The sequence below is a fragment of the Mus caroli genome, chromosome 6 (genome assembly GCF_900094665.2).
Source record: "Mus caroli chromosome 6, CAROLI_EIJ_v1.1, whole genome shotgun sequence".
Classification (NCBI taxonomy): Eukaryota; Metazoa; Chordata; class Mammalia; order Rodentia; family Muridae; genus Mus; species Mus caroli.
The window spans coordinates 68,488,761-68,510,570 of record NC_034575.1 but is presented as its reverse complement, the minus strand read 5'-3'; the positions used below and the strand labels follow the sequence as shown (position 1 = coordinate 68,510,570).

The 21,810-nt window shown below is 41.1% G+C and overlaps 1 protein-coding gene across 3 annotated transcripts in view; it reads left to right on the top strand.

Annotated features, from left to right (window-relative positions):
• The window catches only part of Kdm3a (lysine demethylase 3A), a 43,502-nt gene extending 22,001 nt beyond the window's left edge, over positions 1-21,501 (top strand). For all 3 annotated transcript variants that reach the window (XM_029478437.1, XM_021164263.2, XM_029478438.1), the window contains 16 exons: positions 3,126-3,330; positions 6,155-6,369; positions 9,333-9,485; positions 9,621-9,716; positions 10,068-10,195; positions 10,723-10,918; positions 12,809-12,981; positions 13,377-13,613; positions 14,630-14,801; positions 15,668-15,761; positions 16,285-16,415; positions 18,096-18,215; positions 18,296-18,435; positions 19,438-19,614; positions 19,700-19,834; positions 20,763-21,501. In XM_029478437.1, coding sequence (XP_029334297.1) covers positions 3,126-3,330; positions 6,155-6,369; positions 9,333-9,485; positions 9,621-9,716; positions 10,068-10,195; positions 10,723-10,918; positions 12,809-12,981; positions 13,377-13,613; positions 14,630-14,801; positions 15,668-15,761; positions 16,285-16,415; positions 18,096-18,215; positions 18,296-18,435; positions 19,438-19,614; positions 19,700-19,834; positions 20,763-20,843 — 2,453 coding nt within the window. In that variant the 3' untranslated portion in view covers positions 20,844-21,501. The remainder of the gene's footprint in view (positions 1-3,125; positions 3,331-6,154; positions 6,370-9,332; positions 9,486-9,620; positions 9,717-10,067; positions 10,196-10,722; positions 10,919-12,808; positions 12,982-13,376; positions 13,614-14,629; positions 14,802-15,667; positions 15,762-16,284; positions 16,416-18,095; positions 18,216-18,295; positions 18,436-19,437; positions 19,615-19,699; positions 19,835-20,762) is intronic.
• Positions 21,502-21,810: the final 309 nt, after the last annotated feature.

Below are 21,810 nucleotides of genomic sequence, written 5' to 3'. Positions count from 1 at the left end.
ATCTGACTTGTTACTACATAAAAACATTAGTAAAAACGTCAGTGTGGATTTTATAAAGTTATTTAAACCCTTGAAATGAACAACAAACTTCATTCAAAAAAAAGCAAAACAACTACAGTGTCAGCAAGATGGCTTAGTTGGGTAAAGATGTCTGCTGCCAAGCCTGATGACCCAGAAGCTACATGTTGGTAGGAGACTGATTCCCTTGTTGTCCTTTGAGCTCTAGGTGTGCTGAGATGCATGACAGCACAACCAGACCCACGCTAATGTGAGAGGCTTCTGATAGCAGAAGGCAGAATGGCTAGGTTGACTGGTGAATCTTTTTTGTCTAGTGTTGGTTAAAATAGAGAAATACCTTTGTCTAGGGATTTTTCCAACCCAGCTTTGTCATTCTTGAGGTTCAAGTTAGATAGAGCAGTTAGTTTGCATAAAATTAATTACGTAAAATACATAGTTTCTTAGGAGTTATGTAATTCCCAAGAGAAAGTGAATATTCATAACCATGTATCTGTTCTATTTATTCTTTTTGAGTCATCAGTCCTCACAGCTCGTTTTTGAAGCAAGTCATTTTCGTTTCTGTGAAGAGGCAGTGAAAATCCTAGTTGAGTAAACACATGGCAGGTACCTGAGTAGGCTGTGGAGTTGAGCTTTATCTCTGCAGTACAGCTGCCCCTTACTTATCTGGACTAGAATGGGGTCAGCAGCCCACTAGGATAGCTGGGTTGTGCCCACTGCAGTTGCCTGTGGAAACAGAAAGACTTTGGAAAAGGATTCTGTTCCCTTGCTTTGCTTAGGGGCTACAAAGGGAAAAGCCACCTACAATCAAGTACCTGTCTTTGTGTTCAGTTTAGAACCTCAGAAATGTGCTTTGGCACCGGGCATAGTGGCGCATGCCTTTAATCCCAGCACTTGGGAGGCAGAGGAAAGTGGATTTCTGAGTTCCAGGCCAGCCTGGTCTAGAGAGTGAGTTCCAGGACAGCCAGGGCTACACGGAAAAACCCTGTCTCGAAAAACCAAAAAAAAAAAAAACGAAAAAAAAAAAAAAACAGACAGAAATGTGCTTTGGCGCTTTTGTTCTCTCTACCAAAGAGATTGCTGTCCTTATTAAGCTCCATTTGGACAGTTTAATGTAATGACCTGTCCTTTTAAGCCAGGTCAAATAAAATAAGCTTTGGATTTCACCCACCTATATATAATATGTGGTAACCTGGTCAACTCTAAAAAGATGGTGTCTTTCAGTATCTGAGTAATTAAAATTGTATCACTGCTTCTATTTTTTGTGTGTTACAGGATATTTGATTATTGTATGTAGAAAACCTAATTATAAAATATAAAAAGCTTAGTTAGTCTGATACAGTTGGGTGTGTCCCAGAGAGAAGCAATTTGGGTGTGACTCTAAAAGTCTTCTTAGAAAAGAATGCTAAAGAATGGAAATTTCCTGTCTATTGTAAGGCAAATTGCTTGGGGGAACTTAGGGAGAGTTCTTCTGGTCATTATGACTGGAGGCAAAAAAATCTGCTGGATGGCCTGGAGCTGCCCCTCCTGCAGCTACTGCCTTGGCTTAGAGCCCCCTCCCCGACGCCACCCCACCATGAAGGTGACTCAGCCCAGGCTGCCAAGGGTGTAGGGGAGGAGCTAGAGACTTCTTTTGTTGGACCTTTAAGATCTTTCTGGCCCTGGCTCTCCAGCTATGTTTTGGGGGGACTGGAAGAACAGCATGGAAGGAGCTCCTGGTAAGAAACAGCTATTGGTCAGGGCACAAGGTGAAGCAGTCTGCTAAGGAGTCCTCTCAGGTTTGAAGGGACTCAAGAGAAAGACTGGCTCCATAGAATGACAGGGATAGGAAGATTTCTAAAGAGCTAGCATCTTAGTTGTAGTTGTAGCATCAGGCTTGTAATTAGATATTTTGTATATAGTTAAGAAAGCTATCTCAATGAACTATCATGTTTTCAATCTTAAAAACACCTGTGTTTTAATTAGTATAAATATTAGTTAAACTGTTACATACTACAATTTTTTCCCTCTTTTGCTCTCTTTCACTCTTAATATAAATGTTCATTGGAGTGAGGACTGACAGCATTGTTTAGCACCATATAGTGTGCTTTTGTTTTGAGTTTATTTTTGTCTAAGAACTCATATACCCCAACTCTGTTTGGACCCCTAGGGAAGGTCTTTTTCTGTGAGATACTTCCGAAGTCTCTTGGGTTATGGATGTTCTCCTGCGTTATTTGGGTGACCACAGTAACTGATTCTCTTTGTTGCTGTGACAGTTCTACCTTTTCCTTTAGAAACTACATTAACATTCCTTTTTATAATTCTTATGCCAATTACCATTGACGCAACATAGAACCTAAGTTTACTTAGGGTTTTGGGGTTTTTTTTTTTGTTTTTTGGTTTTTCGAGACAGGGTTTCTCTGTATAGCCCTGGCTGTCCTGGAACTCACTCTGTAGACCAGGTTGGCCTCAAACTCAGAAATCCACCTGCCTCTGCCTCCCGATTGCTGGGATTAAAGGCATGCGCCACCATGCCCGGCCAGGGTTTTGTTTTTAACCAGTGCTCTTAATCCTATAAAAGGAGGTTGCGCACGCACCAAGGGTAAGGCAGGTGATCCCTCTGGAAGGCATTTATAAAATAGCTTTTACTTTGTGGACTAGGAGGAGAACAATTAGGTTCTTATTTTGAATAGCTTTTGATAAGGGTGTTTTATGAAAAATATTTTAACTAGTTTCTTTTTGAGCATGCAGATGGATCAACAGAGCTGCCATTTGCAGAGGCAGGCCTGTGGGCGTAACCGAACCCTGCAGTGACTGCACTGAGTTTGATTTAGAGGAGGTCTCCTGGCAGGTTGCTCTCAACTAGCCTGTAGTTGTAAATCTGGCTGTTGAATTTGGTGGTTTGGTTGGCCACATTTTTGTTGTTTGTTTTTGTTTACAAAGACCAGAACTTTGCTAGTTGTTGCTTTAATTATCTTTTCTTGGACTATTTTTCAGAAATTTTAGCTGAACCAAAAATAGAAGTGTCTTTACTTTGGCAATGTTGACTTTTACTTTCCTAGAATTAAGCCAAATATTGATGTTCTATTCAGAGATGTGAAAATTTTATTTCCATTTTCTTGCTTTCCTAGCCCCAGCCCGGAAGTCAGTTTTGACAGACCCAGATAAAGTCAGGAAGCTGCAGCAGAGTGGAGAGGCCTTTGTTCAGGATGACTCCTGTGTTAACATCGTGGCACAGCTGCCCAAGTGTCGGGAGTGTCGACTAGACAGCCTGCGCAAGGATAAGGACCAGCAGAAGGACTCTCCTGTGTTTTGTCGCTTTTTCCACTTCAGGAGGTAAGACATTTGTTAGGAAAGACTAAGGTAGTCTGGTCTCTGCATACTTTTTTTTCTCAACAGGACATCTAGAATATAGAAATTATATTTTTTTGTGTTTGATAATGTAGACTTTTCTGTATCTTATTCTTTTATGCTTTTTCTCATACACCCCAGGCTAGCCTCAAACTGTGTATAGCCAAGGATGACCTCAAACTCCCAATCTTTCTATCTCCAGTTCCAGCGTCCTAGGATTTACAGGCATGTGAAACCACACTTGACTTAATAAGGTGCTGAGAAGAGAATCTAGTGCATGCTAAACCTAATCATTCTACAAACTAATTTAAATCCCAGCCCTCTTTATATGTATTTATATACTGAGCTAAATCCCCAGCCCTCTTTATATATACTAAGCTAAATCCCCAACTCCTTTTTATATATATATATATATATATAGCAAAAAACATATTAAAAGTGCAAACTTTTCAGATAGTTTTCATAGAAAAATACACAGGTAATTTTAGTGTTTTGGTCAGGAAGTTTGTGTGGGCACACTTAATTGGTGTATTGTATAAGCTGTTTTGAATCTTCACCAAAGTATAAGAAGGAGTATCCATCCTCTGCAAATACTTTGGATTTCTGTACCGTATGCATTAGAATTATTCTATAGCACTGTGTCTCAGGTGATCAGCTTGTTGCACACATCTCTGACCCTGTATTCTGATGGGATGTCTAGCAGTAGCATTGCTGGGTCAGGTGTATGCTAAGGCTCTCCTGCCAGACTGCCCTGCATAAAGGGTGCTCTTTTGCCCTCACGGAGGGGCGTGTGTATAATTTCTTGTTTTCTTTTTGATTTTCTTCCATTCAAATTTGTTCACATTGTTATTTGTTGACTTTTCTCTTTGTGTGTTGCACTCCTATTTAAATTAGATTAATTACAATTATTAAGTACATTTGTCAGTACTCCAGTGAGATAAAGTAGACACGGTCACTGCTTGCTTCAGTGAACCCTAGAGTAACCAGAAGAAATAAATCATTAATAAACTGATGTTTAAAAAGTAGACAAAAAGAATAGAACTGTGTCTCTCGTTGCATATGTAGCAGAGGATGGCCTAGTCGGCCATCAATGGGAGGAGAGGCCCTTCGTCTTGGGAAGATCATAAGCCCCAGTACAGGGGAATGGAGGGCCAGGAAGTGGGAGTGGGTGGGTTGGGGAGCAGGGCGGGGGGGAGGGTATAAGGGACTTTCGGGATAGCATTTGAAACGTAAATGAAGAAAAATCTAATAAAAAATGGGAAAAAAGTAAACAAAAAGAAATAAAATTGCTGCTTTTCCCAAACCAGTATGTTGTCAATGTTCTCCTCACACAGATTGTTAACAATTAAAAATAATTTACACAACTTCACTAGAATGACAGTTTTATAACAGAAGTGTCAGAAAAATTAATTGCCCTAGGAGTATAGACAATATATCAGTATCTAATAGCCGACAGCTATTTATAATTTAAGTTTTAAAGTCCTCTTAACCCTCTCTTCCGATTGATGTCTCTTACTCTACCAATCATATTATCTTACTTTTCCCATTAGTGTATATTCCCACTGTACAAGCACATGAATTTATGATGACCTTATCATACTAGTGTAAAAATGCTCTGGTTTTCTCCTGGTCCCTCTCTCATTTCCCTTTATTTAGTCCCTCCCACTTCACAAAGAATCCTTTTTTGGCTGGCCTTTTTTTTTTTTTTTTTAATGTTTGCAATTTTATAGAGAAACTTGCATGTTTTTATTGTGTTGTTTAAAAAATAAAGACTCATTCCAATCCTTTGTCTAAAGTGAAGCAACTTTGCTTTCTGTTTTGAGACACAATGTTCTGCATATAAGCAAAGCTTACATAGTACAGTTTTTTTCGATAGCAAGGGATTTCATGTTCAGCAAGGGGTGCTCTTGTCTCTTCTCGTTGTCTTTGTCTATTAATCTAATTTAAAATATAGTTTTAGATGTAAGTTGAAAATTACTGCTGAGCTAGATTAAATGAACAGGCCATTTAGATCACACTTCTGTGTTTTATATCAACTTAATGCTTCCAGCTTCAAGTAAAATGTTAGGTTTTAAAAATATTCAAAACTGGGCTGGAGAGATGGCTCAGTGGTTAAGAGCACCAACTGCTCTTCCGAAGGTCCTGAGTTCAATTCCCAGCAACCACATGGTAGCTCACAACCATCCGTCCTCTTCTGGTGCATCTGAAGACAGCTACAGTGTACTTAGATATAATAATAAATAAATCTTTTTAAAAAAACATTCAAAACTAGTCTATAGCTTCTCAAACCTTCCACATATTAAGAGTGCGTTTTGAGAATGTTCAGCCTGCCTGTCTGTTTTTTAGGTTCTGAGTTTCATCTTAACATTTCCTTTGGAAAGACTTAGATGCTCACGCTCTAATGAGCCTCGAGGGTATGTGTGGACAGTAGACCCCTTCAAATCTGCGAGGTCCTAGCTGCAGTGCTTCTCACTTTCTGTGGTTGTTGGTTTACTTATTTTTACTTGTTACTGTCTTTGCTGTCAAGATCCAGTTCTAGGAGAGATTGTCTATGGAGGTTACATGGTAAACTTGAGTCAAGTACAAAATACGCATCTCTCTCATACCCTACCTAGCCTGCGTTTTAAGAGAAAAACTGATTATTGTTTGTTTTACTTAGGTTTTTTAAATCCTTCCAAGTGACTAGCAAGTCATTGTCTGCCATTAGCCATGGAGAGTACAGAAAAACAGGACAGGATTTGTTGGCTGAAATAATATTTATGTGGTAATTAGAAGTTATTAATCAATCTTGTTGTTTTCCCACTTCCAGATTACAGTTCAACAAACATGGTGTGTTGCGGGTAGAAGGCTTCTTAACACCAAACAAGTACGACAGTGAAGCGATTGGCTTGTGGCTGCCTTTGACCAAAAATGTTGTGGGGACTGATTTGGACACAGCAAAATATATCCTGGCCAATATTGGAGACCACTTCTGTCAAATGGTGATTTCTGAGAAGGAAGCTATGTCAACTATTGAGCCACACAGTAAGAGCATCTCTTAGGGGGCAGGATGTGTGAGTCCTACTTGACCTGTGTTTCTTTCTGACACCTAAGTTGCCTGTATTTTATTTTCACCAACAGTCTAGTTGGATGCTACCATGACATTGCAGTTTTCCTTTTATAATAGGTTTCTTCTGAGATGTTCTGTCTAGAGTTTGCTGTGGAAGAGGTCTTTTGGTTTGAAGGGTCAATGTGAGGTGTTAGTTGCATTTGCACAGCCTTACCAGACATATAGGCTCACCAGAAGCTGGGATCAGACCTCGGGTTGATTACAACAAAAGATTCTTAATTCGTGGTACATATTAAAGACGGTAAGACCAGCTAGGCATACCCTGAGTCCCACAATGTCGGGCTAGATTCCAGGCATTTGAATGGAACCAGCTTAGATTGAGTCAGTTCTTCCCACATCCTGGTTTGAAAGGATAGCTGCAGCTGCTACCTTAGTTTGAGACTATGCTCTCTACTCTTTAGGGGCACTCCTTCACTATCAGGAAGCCTAGTAAGCTACCAGAGTCAGTTTTTGTGACATAAGAGATGGGCTGCCTTTGCATCATCACAAGATAGTGTCTGGAAGGATAACACCTTTTTCTCTTTGTACATGCTCTGGAGAAATGAGATGCCCAGCTAAAAGCACCATGGGACTCCTGTGTCTGTCATTTTGAATTTTGAATAACCAAGTATGTTTGAATGGCAGTGTCTACACTATTCTTGAAGAATTTTGGTTGCGATAAACAATTGAAGCTAGCTCTGGCACAAAATACTTTTGATAAATGTGGATCCTGTCATTTCTTTCTCAAGACTTTTAAGAAGATTTATATATTTTTATTTTGTGTATGATTGGTTTTGCCTACATGTATGGAAATGCATTGCATATGTCCCTAGTGCTCATAGAGGCTGGAATAACTCCTGGAACTGTGATGTTAGATGGCTGTAAGCCTCCATGTGGGTGTTGGGCTAAACCTATATGCACTAAATGCTAGGAACTGAAACTGTACTGTGTAACCTTAATTTATACTCAGCACAGAATTTATTCATGTCTCAACAAAACAGAAAACAAAGTTGCTTCACTCTAGACAAATGAATTTGAATAAAATGAATCTCTTTAAACAGCACAATAGAAATATATGTTTCTCTATAAAATTGCAAACATCAAGAAAAAAAATCAGGTTTTCTCTTACATGCAGACCTTAAGTTGAAAAAAAGTGACATGAAAGCCACAGTGGGATTCCTTGTGAAGTGAGAGGAACTAAAGAAGAGGATGTGAGGGAGTGATCAGTTCTTTACGAGAGCAGAAAGTACTCTTGACAGATGAGGACAAACCATCTCTCCTGACCTACTTCTTAGATTTCAACAATGGAATCCAGACATGTTTCTGGGGATTAGAAACTCCAGGAGCTGCTGGAGTTATTTTGAAGGGGGTAGGGGGCAGCTTTAGAATTATGCTTCTCTTGATGTGTTCAGAAGTCAGAGGTGTGTTTCAACTCCCTCTCTGCTCTGGATAGAATGAGTGACACAAGCTTCCCATTACGCTGGTGGCTTTCTTCCGACATAGATCTGGGTAAAGGTGGCGCATGTAAAGAAACTTGATTACAGTTGCTGCTCTGTGCCAGGCTGCATTTGACGCAGTGCATAGGCACTTGTTTGAAATGTGTTGGCTGCCTTCTTCCTGATAAGTCAGACCCGCTTTAGGTTCTAAGGAAGTGATGCTGGAGTTTTTCTTTTTTGTTGTTATTGTTGCTTTTTGTTTTCCCGTACAGAAAAAAGTACAGGTAGTTGTCTTTTAAGAGTATAATTAAGGAATTTTCTCTTTGTGGTAGATTTTTCTTTCTTGGTTTTATGATCATCCTGTTCTGTTACATAAGAAGCTGGTTGCATTAGAGAAGGAAATGAAATACCATGGATGATAATGAAAGAGATCATCCTACCAAGAAGGCAGTAAGAGCAGGTATTCACCACAGGCCTTATTCTCTAGTAAGTAGTTGCTAGGAAGTCTAAATATTTCCTAACAAAACACTCTAATACAAACAAATAGGACAGAGTTCATAAAACCTCATAAAATGCCCCAAGTTCTTGATATTGTGCCTGGCAAGAATTCACCACAGTCTTGGTTAGGAAAAAAATGTCTCTGTGGAACAAGAATGCAACAGTGTTGAACCAGTGGACACCGACTTGACCTCCTGCCATTCACACCTGTGTTCCCTTGTTCCTACTCCTGGAAGGAAGCTTTCTGATACTTGATATGGTCATCTTATTACACTCCTTCCTTTTTGGGGGAGGGGCTTCCAATTGGTATGCGTAGTCATGAAACCCCTTCCTCCAGTCAATGTGGTTTTGGCTCCTGGAATGGAAAATGTGGCTTTGTGGAGTCCTGGGTTGTTTCTCATTTTGCTGGATATTTGAGTTAGTGTGGATCAGTCCTGTGTATCAGCAAATGTCAGTTGTGGCCGTGGCATAATAAGGTTTCTGACAAGTGAAGGACATGACCTTGGTACTTTATACCCTACAGTAACTTAATACAGTGTTCCCTTCAGGACCTTTTAGTCTTTGTGAATTTAGGGCATCTGTGAAAATGCTGATGATTGGTTTGCAGTTTGAATAATACATTGTACACCTTGGAGAAAGTGTAGCCCATGCAGCCTTGAGATTCTAAAAGAATTGGTGAGGCTGGAACTGTGGTGAGGATACCTGTGGCTGAGTCCCAGCTCTGCACCTGCTGCTTACGAAGTCACTTCCTCCAGGAGGAAGAACAGAGTGTGAGTGCTTGGTGCTGCTTACACACGTGGGCAGGTATGCTGAGGGACAGCAGAGCTTCATGGGGCCGAAGCGTCTGTGGTAAAGTGGACAGACTAAGTGGGAACTCTAAGCACGGGAAGTCTCATACTCCCACCTATGTTTGGTTTCAGAAACCCTCTGTACCTCAGGCCTAAATGGCTTATTGATTTTTGCAGGACAGGTTGCTTGGAAACGAGCTGTCAAAGGAGTTAGAGAAATGTGTGATGTGTGTGACACAACCATTTTCAACCTGCACTGGGTGTGCCCTCGGTGTGGGTTTGGAGTATGTGTAGATTGCTACCGGATGAAGAGGAAGAATTGCCAACAGGGTGAGTGAGAACTTGAATATCCTCCACCCCGGTACACTGGACTTAAGTCTTTTGTCGGTTTGTGGTTGATGGTTTCTGAAGCACTGGGGTTTTAAGGCTCATGGAAAACAGTTACCACAAGTCCATTACTTACAGGTGCTGCCTACAAGACTTTCTCTTGGATAAGGTGTGTGAAGAGTCAGATACATGAGCCTGAGAACCTGATGCCCACACAGATTATTCCTGGCAAAGGTATTTTCTATGAGGCAGGGATCACCGCCCCCACACCTCCAGCCACTTGTCTTGGGTAACTTACAGGGGCTTTAGCTTGCTTTTACTTTGTGTAGTCTAATTGCCTGATTACTTTCAGTATTTTCCTAAACGTACTCAAGAAACACGTTAAATAATATCCCTGCACTTTTAAAGCTCTCAGGGACTACATAGTAGAAGGAAAGGAAGTGTCCATTTCAGGAAGGAGGGATAAAAAGGAAGGATGGACCAGACCATCTTGCTGCTGAGAAAAACATCCCTGTGGGAACATCTTCTGTGTTGAGACTGTACATGGTAGCTGTCTTTAGCACTTGACTCTGTCCTCTGTTTTAGCCCTCTACGATGTTGGAGACATTGTGCATTCTGTCAGAGCAAAATGGGGCATAAAGGCCAATTGTCCCTGCTCCAACAGGCAGTTCAAGCTCTTCTCAAAACCAGCCTTAAAGGAAGACCTGAGACAGGTACTGCTGCTAGAGCTTAGTTGACTGTCCTTATGATTTCATCTGTTTCTCAACAAACCCAAGGGCTTCTGTTGCTGTGTTGGAAAGAAACACAGACAGCGCTCAGTCTGGGAGAGGCTTCATTCATGCGTGCTGCAGTTCATCCCCTCTCCCTCGTCATGCCATTTTGTGTGCTTTATTTGTGACTTCTTAGTATGTTTGAAAGTAGACACAGATCAATCAGTCAATCACTTTAAAGCCACTTGGTGTTTGGGGCTGTAGTGATATGTGTATTCCTGGCTGATACGTGAGGGCAATACCAAAGTACGATCATTACTATGTCTTTTGTTTTCATTAGTAATACTCATAAGCTAAAAATTAAAATCTCTGTCTTATCTTTGTTCTGTGTTACACCAGAGGATTATTATAGTCACAACTGGGGCTATTATGTGACTTTGTGTTAGCTTTGTATTTTACTGGCAGGCTTTCAGGGAAGAAAGAAAATGTCAGTCTTCAGCTTATACCTAATTCTCCTTTTACATTTACAGACATCCTTGTCTGGAGAAAAACCAACTCTTGGGACCATGGTCCAGCAAAGTTCCCCTGTTTTGGAGCCAGTTACTGTGTGCGGGGAAGCAGCCTCCAAGCCAGCCAGCAGCGTGAAGCCCACCTGTCCCACCAACACTTCACCTTTAAACTGGCTAGCTGACCTTACCAGTGGGAATGTCAACAAGGAGAATAAGGGTGAGTGTCTCCCTCCCTCCTGAGGACTGGAGCACATTCACTGTAGACTTCTCGGTAAGCTTGCTGTGACACAGGAAGTGTTCCCTGCTGTCATTCAGGTACAAACCCCTGAGAAGGGACTGTCACCTCCTCATACAACCTAAGTGAAGTTGAAATCATGTTTGGTGAGAGGTGGTGATGAGAATTCTTAGTAGTACTACTGACAGCGTATACAAAAATAGCACATTCTGGTTCCTTTCCCCTTTTTTATCTCCCTCCTTGGCAGTCCTGCCTCTTCCCTACTCATTTCTTTCAGTGACTTTCTGTTTTGTGTCCTCTACAGTCTTGGTTTGAAACCAGCTGTTAGAACCTGGCGGGCTCTTCCAGTGGTTGCTCTAGAATCACTGAGTGAATCACTAGTTCATCACTGAGTATCAGAGCCCTGTGAGCCACCACACACACACACATCCCACCCATAGCTAATTGTTATGTGGCCTGATGTGTGTGCCCATTTCCAGTAGGAGAAAAGGCTAGGATTGATGTCCATGCCAAGTGGTAGGTAGATGACATTTCGTAGGCCTTCTCCATATTTTCTGGTTCTTAGGTTTTTTTGTGCTCCCTCTTCCTTCTGTGTTCTGTGTCCCTGGACCTGAGTTGTTGGACTTGTTTCAAGTGTTTGTTTACTTGCTGCTGTCCTGTCTTGTCTGGTCTCAGTGTACTGTCTTCTCTTGCATCCTTCTCCTACAACAGCTGGACTTTGGGATCAGATAAAGTTAGACAAGAATTTAGGTCATTTTGCTTTCTAGAAAGAGAAAAATCGAAAGTCAGTTGTTTTGTGCAGACATCTTAAAATTGTTCTGAATCAGCCTCATGATGGTGGTGCATGCCTTGAATCCCAGCACTCGAGAGGCAGAGGCTGGTGGATCTCTGTGAGTTTGAAACCAGCCTGGACTACAGAGTGAGTTCCAGGATAGGTAGGACTATACAGAGAAAACCTTGTCTTAAAAAAAAAAAGCCTTAATGAGATATGAATCCATCAAGGATTTGTAAGAATGACCATCCTCAGATATGTACATATAACTAAATATGTAAAAGTTAGAGAGGAAAGTACCGTGATGAGATGGAGAACCTGTGAGGTTTAACTCTGGGTATTTGTATACATCAGACTCTGAAATTAAGACTAGAAGGGGACAGCGTTAAGGGTTTCTCCTTCTCCTGCAAAAGCACTCACAGCAGACATTCTATTTGGGGTTGAGTTATTGTCCGGTTTAGTCTGAGCTTAGTTGATCCTGTATCAGCCTCCTGAGTAGCTAGGACACATGAGAACACCACTACACTTGGCATAACTTGTTTTGAAACTGTCTTAAGCGCTTCACTCTGTATTGGGAGTAAGATAGAGGTGCTTTTCCTTCTAAGCACTCTACTAGGAGTGCTGACACAATAATAAATACATTTTAAAGTACTATTTGCAGTGCTAGAGAGATGGCTCAGGGTTTCAGATCACTTGCTGCCTTTTCATAGGACCTAGGTTCAATTCCTAGCATTCATGCGGCAGCTCACAAATCTGGAATGTCAGTGTTAGGGGATCCAATACCTCCTTCTAGCCTTCACGGGCATCAGACATACATACAGGCAAGACACCCACATCCATAAAATAGGAATAGAAAATACTATACTCTTTTCTGGTTTCACCTGGGTATTTGATACTGTTGTAGAACATCAACTAGGAACTCTGACCTAACACACACCATTAGTTTTTATTCTTCTAGGGTTGGTTTTGGTTGGTTGGCTGGTTGGTTGGTTGGTTGGTTGGTTACAAGAAGAAAGCTACACCCTGAAGTTATTCTGCTAATAGAAACTAATAAGTAATTTGCCTTAAATGCACATCTGAATGTTTTTATTTTGTTTTAGAAAAACAGCTGACTATGCCAATTTTAAAGAATGAAATCAAATGCCTTCCACCCTTGCCCCCTCTGAACAAGCCCAGCACAGTCCTCCATACTTTTAACAGCACCATCTTGACACCTGTGAGCAACAATAATTCAGGTTTCCTTAGAAATCTTTTGAATTCATCCACAGCAAAGGTATGTGCTCATTTTATTACTTGTACCCCTTATGAAGCTGAGTAGAGAAAATGACATGAATCATGTGTCATTGTGGGTGCTTCATGGGCTCATAGGAATGGGTTGGGACACTATCGTCTTCCAGCTACAAAATTTTTTCCTGGTTTTCACTTTGTTAACCCTGAGAGTGTCTAGCTTGAGGACTCACCTCTTTACCTGTTTTTAAATTGCATTTTGCCAAATCCCTCAAATCCCAACAGTGTCTTAGTCACTTTCACTTCTTCAGTTGTGGCTTTTCTAATTTGGTCTCTTGTGGAAATTCGATGTGATGTGTGCACATCATACAGTTATAGAGATGGGTTTTTTCAATAGTAGAGAGTAGCATATGTAAGTTTTGTGTTTTTTATTAAATTCAGACAGAAAATGGATTGAAAAACACACCCAAAATTCTTGATGACATCTTTGCCTCTTTGGTGCAAAACAAGACTTCTTCTGATTCATCCAAGAGGCCTCAAGGACTGACAATCAAGCCTAGCATTCTTGGCTTTGACACTCCTCACTACTGGCTGTGTGACAACCGCCTGCTGTGCTTGCAAGACCCCAACAATAAGAGCAATTGGAATGTTTTTAGGGAATGCTGGAAACAAGGGCAGGTAATGCAGGCCTCTGTCCCCTCTCCTGTCTACTCCTTTGCGGACTCCCTGGTGTTGCTTATTTACTCTCCTCCTGGGTTGGTATTGTCTGTTTGGGGTAGATGTATTAGCACTGTCTGGCTGTAGCTTACTTTGTATAAACTGAGTCATCTATACTTTTTCCCACTCAGAATTTGAGTGCTTTCAGGCAGCTATTTGTTGGGGTTTGATGAGCGAGACAGGCCTGAGTTATCTTTTGTGGTCAACCTCAACTGAAGAAGTGAAAGTGACTAAGACACTGTTGGGATTTGAGGGATTTGGCAAAATGCAATTTAAAAACAAATCACATATCCCACTTTTAAGGATTAAAACCTGTGCCAGGGGCTGGTAAGGTAACTCAGTGGTTAAGAACGCCTGCTGCTCTTGCAGAGGACCTGAGTTGGTTCCCAGAATCCATGTTTGTATTGCTACTGCCTATTACATCTCCATGTTTAGTATATCTAACACCATCTTCTAGCTTCCAAGTACACCTGAACACAGATGGCAAGACATGCACAGAGGCACACGGGTATACACATAAATAAAAACAAATGTAAAAGAAAAATACAAAAGAAAAAACCCTATGCTCTGAAGGTTCTGCATGGGTCACAGCCATGTGGTGCCATCTTGAAATTGGTGTGCCATCCCCTATGATACCTGCTGTCAGGAGTAGCACTGTTGGCTCTTCAGTTGTGGTTGATCCATTCACAGTGTTCATGGCCTTGTGGGTAACACTTGTTGGCCTATATGTCAGGTTCATACACTCCTCGCCTGATACCGTGCCTAGGCGGGCATCAGAAGAATGGTCTCTTCTCTAGCAACTCAATAATCAAGCAGGAGAGCAAAGTGTGTAGCAGGTGAATAATGAAGATATAGCCACTGTGGATGCTTAGAGAACTTAGCTGTCATTTCACCAGCCGAGACTGAGAACCAGCTGCTTGAAGAGGGGAAGAACTAATAGATAGAGGTCAGACTTAATCTCCTCCTCCTTCCTTTAGCCAGTGATGGTGTCGGGCGTGCATCATAAATTAAACACTGAACTCTGGAAACCTGAGTCCTTCAGAAAAGAGTTTGGCGAGCAGGAAGTGGACCTAGTCAATTGTAGGACCAATGAAATCATCACTGGAGCCACAGTAGGAGACTTCTGGGATGGATTTGAAGATGTTCCAAGTATGTATTAAAGGCTTCTCAAGGGGGTTAAAGCTCTGTAAAGTGGACACAAGAATAGCAGGAGCGTAAAGATTCAGGGCTTCAAGAGGAACTGTCTTTTTTTTTTGTTTTGTTTGTACAAAGTTTATGCTTTTGAAGTGGTGTATTTCTTGTAAGAATAGTTCTGAGTAATCCGGATCTGTAGAGTTCAGAAGGTGAGGGTATAGGGAAGAGGGCACAGATGGTCCATCTTAGTCCCTGTACAGAATAGGAGGTGCTCTCAAACTCTATCAGAGCAAAACAAGTCCTTTCTATTTCATTGAGTTTGAGCCCCTGAGAGTTTTGTTGCTGAGGGGAGATGGCAGTGAATGACACTGGCAGTGGGCAGTGAGTGACTACTGATACTTTCACAAAACTACGAGGAAGGCAAAGTCAGTCCAGCAACAAGCTTTGTGTGTTCAAAAACAAGAACAGTCTTTATTTTGCTTTCTCTAAGATACAGCTTTATTTCTTGTGGCCATAAAAATAAGAGTTGGCAATTGGCAGGAATAGTGAAATAGGGTTTGTATGCCAAGTAAATTTTTTTTTATTTTGAAAAGGTTCAGATAAGCCAGGAGTGGTGTTGCATGCCTTTAATCCCAGCACTTGGGAGGCAGAGGCAGGCAGATTTCTGAGTTCAAGGCCAGCCTGGTCTACAAAGTGAGCTCCGGGACAGCCAGGGCTACACAGAGAAACCCTGTCTTGAAAAACCGAAAAACAAAACAAAACAAAACAAGAAAAGGTTCAGATAAAATACTTTATTTGCAATATTAAGATATTAACTAACTTGTCCTTTTTTGTTTCTGAATTATGAATAACAATTCCTTTATTCTGTTTAATCTCTCCAGACCGTTTGAAAAACGACAAAGAAAAAGAACCAATGGTGTTGAAACTTAAGGACTGGCCGCCAGGAGAAGACTTCAGAGACATGATGCCTTCCAGGTATGCTTTCAGATGCAGATTGAGTGAACTCCATCCTTCATTTGGGGAATGCCAAGTTCCCTTCTCAGATAGCAGGAAAGTAGTTTTTAAGGAAGTTTAAGACAGCTTCATGGTTTTATTGGTTCTGATGTTTTTATCTTGTATGCATACCTTTAGGAGATAGGTACATTTTTAATGAGATGGAGAAAGCAGTGACTTTAGATCTAGGTAGGAATGGTCTGCACATTTAATGTGGACGTGCCCTACCCTGAAGACTTTCAGGCTGGTTTTCAGGCAGTCGTGGATCAGACCCACCCAGAGTAATAATGTGTCATCCCAGAGTCTAGTTCCACTCATGAAAGACTTCTCAGCTCGATAACCTGAGACATTGCAGATCATTTGAACATACCTGTGTAGTTCTGAACATCAAGGCTAGCCACCTCTGTCTCAGATTTGGTCTTTTTTGTATAGAAGGAACAAATATCCTAGTATACTAAAGTAGAAAGGAAGCTTGCTTTGCAAATTATTGGGTTTCTTGTTCTAGGTTTGATGATCTGATGGCCAACATTCCACTGCCTGAGTACACCAGGCGAGATGGCAAACTGAACCTGGCTTCCAGACTGCCAAACTACTTTGTACGGCCAGACCTGGGCCCCAAGATGTACAATGCTTATGGTAAGAAGGAAATAAAACATAGTGGAAATAAAACAAGATGTTTGGAAAAATTAAATAGAAAGCGGCTGGACACTGCTTTCATTCTTGCACGTTTCTCTATTTCTTGGTCACATGTATATGTGTTTTCATAATTGCAGTTTTAAGGCAGGTTGCAATTTTATAGTTCTGTTTTCTACACCTATAATTAATAGAACTTCATATTGTGTGGTCATTTCAGTCTTGGTGGATATCTAGGTCAGTTTTGCTATTGTTTCCCACTGATGTTATGTGTGTGCATGTGTTTTGCAGAAGTTATGATGCTGTAGAAGAAATGAATATCTGAGAAGGTTTTGAGATCAGTTTCTGGCTTGGTTTAAGTATTTTAGCCAGAGGTAGATCTGTGTGTCCTAGACACCAATAGATGGCAGTGCCTGTAAAAGTTTTCCTTATGATTTGGGGTGGGGGTTGTAGTATATAATCTTGTTCTATCTGAGTTGATGCTTCCTTGGTTTAGAGTCTGGTTATTTTAGCATAATAACCCATGCCAGTGTGGGTAGGCTGTGTAAGAATCAGTTTATCCTTCTTTTGTTGTTATCCTCCATTTTACAGTGTTGTGCAGCCACAACAGCCTGCTGTCCCAGTTATTCTGGGACAGGCACTCTTCTTCGGAGCTTTACTCCCAGTCTCTTATATTTATGATTTTATCAATACATTCATTATTGGGGGCTGGAGAGATGGTTCAGTGGTTAAGAGTGTTGCTGCTCTTCCAGAGAACCTGGGTCAGTTCACAGCACCCTGATCAGCAGCTCTTACGCTAATAACTCCAGCTCTAGAGAGTCTCATAACCCCTGACTCCTACTATATGTACACATGTGACATACACTGAACACAAACCCAAAACATTAAAAAAAAAGTTTTAAAGTATTTTTTAAACTATTTAAAGTATTTTTTGTTTATAGTCTGCTTTTATGTTTTAAGTAGACTGACTTTTCAGACACGCTTTCATATGGCCGTATGTAACTTGTTTCATTCACCTTGGTTTTGACATGTCAATTCCTTTTTGTACTTGCATTTTGTACTTTTTTTTCCACCAGATAAATACCTTTTAAATTCATTGAAAGCTGCCATGTCTAGTGCAGGTGCTCTTATGCTCACCATCCAGTGTAAACCAGTCAGCTCTTTTATTATGATTGTCTATTCCATTGTCTTCCCTTTATATGCTCTTTTACCATTTTAAAGCACATCTCAAATTTCATTATTTGAACCAAATGCCCAAGGCTTTACCTATTTGTAGGGCTGTTATTTCAGCAAAGTGGAAACAAAGCAAAGTAGAGCTAGGTTTTAGGGTCCTAGGTGACACAAAGGTAAACTACCATCCCTTGGTTTTAGCCCCTCTCAAATAGCATCCACCAAGCAAGCTAGAAGTGAGACCTTTCTCCAAACAGTGCAGCCTCCTTTCTGAGGTTGCTGTGCTTAGTTTCCTACCCAGTACAGAGGGAGAGTGCTGGTATCAAGAGTGGCCACAGAGCAAGGTGAGCCACCTTCTGTGGACACACTATGAACACGGAAGAGAATTCAGTGCAATGGGCAGTGTTCCCTCCTGCTTGCAGGTCATTTTACCAATCTGATTTCTTACTTGTATTCTTAGTTCTAAACATCCTGGTATACTCAGGCTTTTTCTTTCTTTCATTCTTTTTAAAGGATTGATCACTCCAGAGGATCGGAAATATGGGACCACAAATCTTCACTTAGATGTATCTGATGCAGCCAATGTCATGGTTTATGTGGGAATTCCCAAAGGACAGTGTGAACAAGAAGAAGGTAGGATCTGAAATACTGAAGCTGGGCTTACTGTCTAAGCCAGAATACACTGTTCACACTTGCTTTTTCTCTTGTTCTAGAAGTCCTTAGAACCATCCAAGATGGAGATTCTGATGAACTCACAATCAAGCGATTTATTGAAGGAAAAGAGAAGCCAGGAGCCCTTTGGCATATATATGCTGCTAAAGACACAGAGAAGATAAGAGAATTCCTTAAAAAGGTGAGTTGCTAATCTTGTGTCATGTGGGGAGAGCATAAGAATAGCAATACTATAAATTCCCATACAGTGCAAATCCGTATCAATTGGATGGGCTGTCAGTAGTTGCTAAGAAACAAGGATTCTAAAAAAGGGGAGGCCTCATCTTCTGTGTTTATTTTCAGTTTTAATGCACTTGGAGATTTTTGCTGTCTTGAGTTTGCCTGATCATCACATTATACCTTTGTTGTTGTTGTTGTTAATACTGCCTTGAAAGTAGGAGCATTTCACTAGTTCATGAATCAGTCCTTGGCCCCAAGGTCTCATGTTCTGAATAAGTTGCTAAAGTCTCAGTTGGTTTTGTTGTTGTCATTTGGTGAGAGACTCAAATGATTGTCATTTAAAGGACGAGCAGGAGCCGGGAGAACTCAGTTTCACTGTAGTTGCAGGAAGTTATGTGCAAGTCCCCAGCTCTGGAAAGATGGAGCTGGCTCTCCTGACACTTGTTCAGTGTTGAGGCTGCTGATTACAAACCAGGGATTTGTGACTAATACTCTCAAGTCATACTGAGTCATAGGAACATTCCTAGCCCATTTGTGGTCCTGACACCAGGTAGGTCTTTAATAGCCAGTTGGTAAAAATCAGACTATTTGACTTCTGGTCACCATATTCCTTTTATGATGTCACTTTTTTTTGTAGTAGGTTTTCCAGACACTGAATGTAGCAATCTTTGGGACTTTTCATAAGTCAGTCAGTAAGTCCAAGACACATTGGTTCATGAGGAATCTGTTTACATGTAAATAGAGGACCTAAATATTGTTCAAGAGAGCAGAGACTGTAGGAAGTGATAGCAGGAAGCACGGGTCTGTGTTTCTCTTGATTGCATTCTGTTCGTGAGCTTGAACATGATTTCCACCAGTGGGAACACATAACTTGAAGACAGCCTGATGTTTATTGACAACTTGTATTTCACTCTTACTGGATTTGACATTTGCTAAGTTGCATGCTATTTTTACTGTATTGTAGGTATCAGAGGAGCAGGGTCAAGACAACCCCGCAGACCATGACCCTATCCACGATCAGAGCTGGTATTTAGACCGATCGCTGAGAAAGCGCCTCTATCAAGAGTACGGCGTGCAAGGCTGGGCTATTGTACAGTTTCTTGGGGATGTGGTGTTTATCCCAGCAGGAGCGCCACATCAGGTCAGAACCTGTTATTAATTCCTGTTTTTTGCCTTCCTGCTGTGATCTTGTGGACTTCTTACAGATGTGGCATGGTGTCTTCCAGGTTCATAACTTATACAGCTGTATCAAAGTGGCTGAAGACTTTGTGTCTCCGGAGCATGTTAAACACTGCTTCTGGCTTACTCAGGAATTCCGTTACTTGTCACAGACTCATACCAACCATGAAGATAAATTGCAGGTAAAAATAGCACCAGGTAGCCGGGTGTGGTGGCGCACACCTTTAATCCCAGCACTGGGGAGGCAGAGGTAGGCGGATTTCTGAGTTCGAGGCCAGACTGGTCTACAAAAGTGAGTGCTAGGACAGCCAGGGCTACACAGAGAAACCAAACCCTGTCTCGAAAAACCAAAAAAAAAAAAAAAAAAAAAAAAAAATAGCACCAGGTCCGGGCATTTGCTTCCTATGGCTCATGATTCAGTAGTGACCTTAGAAAGAGAGTCAGCCTATCTGGCCATGTCACCATTGGGATAGCTTTCTACCTAGTCCTGCCATGCGCTTGAGTGATAAAGCTACAAGGCCAGAGAAAACCTCACCCTGGTCATTGCTTAGGCACTTAAAGTCTTGATCCCTGGCTTAGGCATAGCCAGTGTTCTGGAACACACACAGGACCTTTTGTATTGCAGTGCTTTTGCTACTTGTGGTTGAGCAGGATTGGAAGAACTGAACATTGGGATCAGATAGGGCTGTTGTTCAGAGACTTCGAGTAGTGGTGTGCATGTGCGCGTGTGTGTGTGTGTGGCAGCTCACATTGCAATCCCAGCTTCACTAATCCAGAGTCTGAGGAGGGTTTGAAGGCCACCCTGAGCTATACAGCAACATCACAATTTAAACTAAATCAACAGTGAATTAATGCATATTGCTTCAGGTTTGAAAACTACAAGTCTGATAAAACACTGTGTACTCACCTTGGCCAAAACTGATTGTAAGTTCTTCAGAGAAGGATGGTGTAGGTATGGCATACTGGTCTCCAGGAGCCAGAGGCCCTCAAATTACATGTTGAGCATTAATTTAAGTTCTAAGAGAAGTTTGTGTATGTGGTGAAATTATTCTTGGTGAGAGATTTTAGGTTTAATGAAACAAGTAATTTTTTTTTCTTCTGTTGCTTTAGGTGAAGAATGTTATCTACCATGCAGTGAAAGATGCAGTTGCTATGCTGAAAGCCAGTGAATCCAGTTTGGGCAAACCTTAACTCTTCTCGTACAGTGGAGATGAATTATTGGCAGCTGATCAAACTCTTCAGGCAGGATTCCTGTGGACTTTGAGATTTCCTGTTACCTCATCTTCTTTTTTAAAGTACACCTAACTTGGGAGGGTACTGTCTCTAATGTATATTTCTAGTGTTTACAGACACTAAGTGTGTATATGTAGTAACTATTTACAGACCACGCATCCTTATACTGTGACTTCACCTAGATCTTCTACCAAGCTGAAGACCTGCTGGCTCTGAAACAATCCTTGCAGTTACTCCCCAGCTGTTCGTCTGGACAGCTCATTCAAGTGGATTTTTAACTATTAGGGATCACTGCGAAGTTTCATTGGATTTTATTTTATGTCCTTCAGAGCACCCTCCCCCACCCACTAGGGTCCAGAAGAGCAATGGAGAAGTGACAGCTAATGGTGCAGTTCTAAATAGATTGCATAGGACTGGCATTATATAGCAGAAATAACTACTGTATAATTCTTGGGGTTAACCATCTTTAGTTAATGGAATTTTAATTTAAATGAAGCTTTGCTAATTTTAAGTGGTAAGCATTTTGCATTAAAATATTCCTATAATATTTTGTCGCTGTTCTTTGGCCTTTATTCTTTGTTTACTCTCTCAAAAATAAAAGGGCTAAACTATTGAATTAGATAATCATTTCTTAGTGACTAATACAGCGCTGATCTGTCCTGCTTTTGTTAAGAGCCATCACCAGTTTGAAAATGGGAACTAACCAAAACCCAAATAGTGCCTGTTAACTGCTAGGGTTAGGACAGTTGCACGTAAAGTCCTCATCTCTGTGAAGGGACAGCATTGGTAAAGAAGGCTACCTTCTGTGGTCCCTCTCCTGGGCTGCAGAAGGCATTTGTTCATTAGTGCTAAGCACACAAGGCCTAGAGTGTAGGTGTTAACCTTCCAAGTAATAATACATTTTTTAAGTCTATTGGAAACAGTT